This window comes from Montipora capricornis, chromosome 9 (assembly GCF_036669925.1).
Source record: "Montipora capricornis isolate CH-2021 chromosome 9, ASM3666992v2, whole genome shotgun sequence".
Lineage (NCBI taxonomy): Eukaryota > Metazoa > Cnidaria > Anthozoa > Scleractinia > Acroporidae > Montipora > Montipora capricornis.
The window spans coordinates 26,894,607-26,899,606 of NC_090891.1; the positions used below are offsets into that span (position 1 = coordinate 26,894,607).

At 41.1% G+C, this 5,000-nt stretch overlaps 1 protein-coding gene across 1 annotated transcript in view; it reads right to left on the reverse strand.

Annotated features, from left to right (window-relative positions):
* Positions 1-620: 620 nt before the first annotated feature.
* Positions 621-5,000, reverse strand: part of LOC138015532 (beta-sarcoglycan-like) — a 21,561-nt gene continuing 17,181 nt past the window's right edge. Inside the window, exons 6-7 of the mRNA XM_068862597.1 lie at positions 4,320-4,448; positions 621-4,180 (exon numbers count right to left, since the gene is read on the reverse strand). Coding sequence (XP_068718698.1) covers positions 3,995-4,180; positions 4,320-4,448 — 315 coding nt within the window. The 3' untranslated portion in view covers positions 621-3,994. The remainder of the gene's footprint in view (positions 4,181-4,319; positions 4,449-5,000) is intronic.

The following is a 5,000-nucleotide window of genomic DNA, read 5'->3' on the forward strand; positions in this document are numbered from 1 at the left end:
AGTACTGTCTGCGGTTAGTTATATACGTATGTTAATTTTTTTTTTTTTTTTTTTTTGGGGGGGGGGGGGGGGGGGGTTTAAAAGAGGTGTATCATAGGATTTGAGAAAGCAGAGAATGCAAATACCTTAAACCCGGGAGATGTGAATTGGGTGCAACATTGAGTTAGCCGATTTGGTGCCAGTTTCCAGCGGGAAGAGAAACAACCTCGTTCCCAGGGTCTCCAATGTCCTCGACAAGAGACCCTCGGAACGAGGTTGGAAGAGAAAAGACTCCACTTGAGCCTTGCCTTATCCCTCTTCTACAATCTTTGAGAACTCACGTCTTCCTCTTCCGAAATAGTCAAGTAGCAAATGTGGAAATCAAATTTTGGGTAAGGCATAGAGCTAGCAAGGGGATGTGGCTTTTCATCCGCAGGAGAGTTGAGACTTTAAACCACTTGCTTCGAGCGGCATTTAGAGGGTGAATCAGGAAACGCAGAGACCTCTGTGCATTTCTACTACTGCTACGAAGAAGGTATGAAGGAAAGAAATGGTAAGTTGGTACGCCCTTGCTATTACGTTTGGGAGAATATTTTAAATACTATATCCAACTCAAAGTACATCAGTGAAACGAGACAGCATTATAACAAAGACATGTCCTTTACTTGTTTTACAAAAGTACAAAAATCTAGAAATTGACGTTCCTGACCATCATGAAAATGAAGATTTTAATACAACCTTTTGGGTATATGCTATCAAACATTTTGCCATTCAAATTTGGTATAAAAAACCCCACACTGTTTAAGGCATATTTGATTACAAGAAAAATATTTCTAGTGGAAATTAACGGACTTCTTTTAGGGTGCCCATGAAGTATAAAATATCTTTTGGTTATTTTAAAGACCTTTCAAAATGATGGAGAATGGGTGTTTCTGTTTTGGAATACCTTCTTTCGTTCCAGGTATATTCAAGTTTTTGTTAAAATAAAGAAAAAGGAAAACAAAAGATGACGTCACAAACATTGCAAATGGCTGTAATAAATGACAAAATTGAGAATATCTCCGAAAATATTGAAAGGGTGTTGTTCAAACTTAGCAGCAGTAATCGACATGAAGTAAGGCACAAATGCTACCCTCTATGCTGTTTCCATGGCAACCATTCTTGCTGCTGGGTCTATTTAATGCAGGATTGATTTTGTCGTTTTGTGTCGTAATAAGAGATGTTCACTCTCGGTAACCTTGTACGGAGATGTTAAGCATTATGGGCAGTACATGCGTTTCAAGTCTGACCATCTGCCTGTACTAATCTGTTCAAAATCCAAGATATTTGGTTCATGGCAGAGAGGCACTTGACACGAGCCGTGTTACCAACATCTTTATAGATGTCACTTTGTGCCTTTGTGCCAAGTTTGAATATCATTACCCCAATATTTTCTGAGATAATCTCAATTTTGGGATTTATAGCAGTCATTTGGCTTGTTTGTGACGTCATCAATTTTAAAACAAAAACTTGAATACCTGTCGAAGGAAAGATGGTATTCTAAAATAGAAAAAAAACATTCTTCATCATTTTGAAAGGTCTTTAAAATAAGCAAAAGATATTTTTCACATTAGAGGCACTTTAAACGCGGAAATTGATAATTCGACCAGCAAAACGATCTGCAAAGTTTTCAAAAATTCTGTACAGCGGACACAAAGCCACCTTAAATTTGTGTTTTTTAAGGTGCCTCTGTCACCTTTCTTTTATTGTTGTTTCTAATTTAAGTGACACACCGATCTGTTAATGTGATCCACCTTCCCACACGCTTGCCGTGGGAGAACAGTTTTGCCGTTTCCAACCCAGCTTACCACATGTATTGCATGTGAAGCTGCCACTTAAAGGGGTGCTAAAAACACCCGGCTGGAATGATAGTTACGCCATGCCGATGAGGCCCAGCAAGGCCGAAACAGCTGTCCATGGCTGCGAATTGGCCGGTTGAAATGGTTGTGCGCATGCGTGATGTGATGGCCACAGCAGGTTGAGGTTAGCGTGTGTCACCTTGCTTTTACTGTTGCCTCTGATTCTGCGATACATATTTTTATCAAACTTTGCAGAAAGTTTCATCTTGTCCTTCTGATCACGTCACCGAGTTCCTTTTTGAGATATAAGCAACTAAAGCCAAAACGTAGGGTGTTTTTGCTGGGCTTTTCCGCTGCCAAGGTAACTTATTACGTCACAAAAATGACCGCATCTCGTTTGGAAATAATCGGTGTTTCATATGGTACCACAACATTACTGTTACGTGATACGGTGTTGTAGTGCCAATCCTTCTAAAGAAAGTCTCTCTTCAAGTGTTTGAGCCACCTTAAAATCCGTCCGTCCATAAGATACAGCGGGAATTGTGACACCCGAAAAGGGCCCGCAAAGTTTCGGGATTTTCCAGAAACAAGCCCCAGGTCCGATTCCTGGGGCCTGTTTCTCGAAAGTCCCGGTAAATTTCCGGGCATGAAAACCCAAATGTCAAAAAAAAGATTCCCCTATTTTAGAACGCTGGCCTTTTAACAGGTTTTGTTTTGACTTCTGTATTGTCTCCAATAGTAGTGCCCTAGCGCTAAGTACAGTTGACACTTACGTAACTTAAGGTCATTATTACCGTTATTGATATTGTTACTGTTATTCACCACCCGAAAGAAAAACCTAATTGCAGTTTCAGGCCCTGAAACGGCCTCACGGCTTGAACTGAGATACAAAGAAATATAAGGCCCTTTACCCGGGTCCCAGAGGTTTTTCTTGAGCTGCGAGGGAGTCGCGAAGCGGTGAAGACCAGTCGCGAAGCGGTGAAGACCAGTCGCGAAGCGGCGAGAAGAGACAAACCTCTGGTTACCTTCGACTTGAATCTCACTTTCATGCAGACGCTAGCTGTCAAACACGTCAAATTGATAATTACAAAAGGGACCAATGGCAACTTAGCAATCACGCGTCCCCTGGGTATTACCAATCAAACGAGCCAATCATATTGATTAGCGTGTTTGTAAAAATATCAACCAATCCGAGCCTGAGGGTTAGATCCTGACCCTGGCGTTTGCATAAAGTGAGATTCAAGTCTAAGGCAACCAGAGGCTTTTCTCTTCTTGCCGCTCTGCGACTCGACTTCGCCTCTTCGCGGCTCTTTCGTAGTTCAAGGAAAACCTCTGGAACTAGGGTAAAGGCCTTCGAAATACGCCCAAAAACTTTGGGAACCTTCGAGAAACGGGTACCTAGACTCAACGTCACATGCGGTTCGCTACTCTGCTCCGAGAAGTTTTTCTCCGGGTACTCCGGTTTTTCCATCTCCTAAAAAACCAACATTTGAATCGACCATTTCCGAATTCTTGTCTGCCTCCTCTTCAAAGCGAGTATAAGTGCAAACCTTTTGCGATGGTAATAGGCTATTTCCGAGTTCATGTCTGCCTCCTCTTCAAAGCGAGTCTAAGTGCGAAGTTTTTGTGATGGTAATTAGTTCTACTTTACATATGAATGAAAACTAATTTTCATAAGAAAAACTTCGCACTTAGACTCGCTTTGAAGAGGCAGGCAGGTATGAACTCGGAAATGGCCTATTAGTTCTACTTGACATATGAATGAAAACTAATTTTCATACTGAAGAAAAACTGGCCACTTAGACTCGCTTTGAAGAGGAGGCAGACAAGAACTCCGACATGGCCCATTGAACTCCTTTGTTTTATGCGAGTCTCCCAAATTAATAAACCCCATGTTCTCAGTTAACTACGTTCAGATAGATATGCTTGAGCCTTCAGTAATTAAAGTGATACGGTTATTGCTAATAACAGCATTGTTGTACATGCACATGTATATTCATGATTCAATATTGACGCTTCAAACGAACTGACCACCGCCATGTTACTTCCTTTTGCAAGCTGCTATCCATGAAGTAAGACACCTGCCAAAGCTTTCTTAAAGTTTATGTGGAATAAACAATCGCACTGGCTTGCGGCGTAGTATCCCTGAGACCCAATGATCTCCTCGGTGTTTGTGATCAACAAATTATCTCAGCGGTTGCACAGGTCGGATTGTTTACTGTTGCTTTGACACGGAACAGCTTACCATTATTGACGCAAGCACACAACTTGTACACTTCAGCTGAAGGGGATCCAGAATCTGCTACTGGCAAACGATCCCCAAAATAAACTCCTCCGGAGGCATCGAAGACAATCTCTTTGGACTGAGGGAAAACAAAAACAAGTTAATCATAGCATCTAAAAAAGCAGAGATTTTTTTCCGAGTATCCGTCTATCCTCAAGTCAAGATCGAAAAAAAAAAAACACGTCTTCAAATGTAGTGCATTGAATTACAATTCATACCAAAAGGCTCACGTCTTGTTCAGCATGAAATCTCAACATTTTCCCGTCAAAAAACACACCCTCGTGTCCTTCTACCGAGATTTCTTTCTCAGCTGCTATTGTCAAGTTCTCATTCTCGTTACTCACAACCTGTGTAGAAATAAATTTATGACACAACAGGCGTCAAGTACTTTGGAGTGTACCTGACTCAAGCAAACTATCTGTCGAGGGCGTGTAACAGCGCGGAACGCGACACATATATTCTAATTTAGCGAGAATTAGCATCACGTTCACGTGACACGCGAACGGCAAAAGTGACCACGTGATCATGATTTTCCCGCCATTTTCTACCTTTGCCGTACACGTGAAATTTTCTTCTCGCTTACTTCTACATAAGAAGTTGTTTGAGAACAAAAGTGCCCAAAAACCATTTTCCAGTATGACAGAGGAGGAAAAATTAGGTTTCATGGTTATAGATAGTTCATAATTAACTGACTCCTTGCTGCAATTTTGATAATGATAATAATGATAATGAATTTGCATAGCGCTCAAACTACAGACGAATATTCAAAAGCGCTTTACATTTGAGCGGTTTTCAATTGAGTGTCGAAAGTAATTAGGGAATTGCATTGGTTTTGCATTACTCCACTCAGTGATTGGTTCAAAGTTCTCGCGCCACTTTTTCAAGAAATCAGAAGTGAA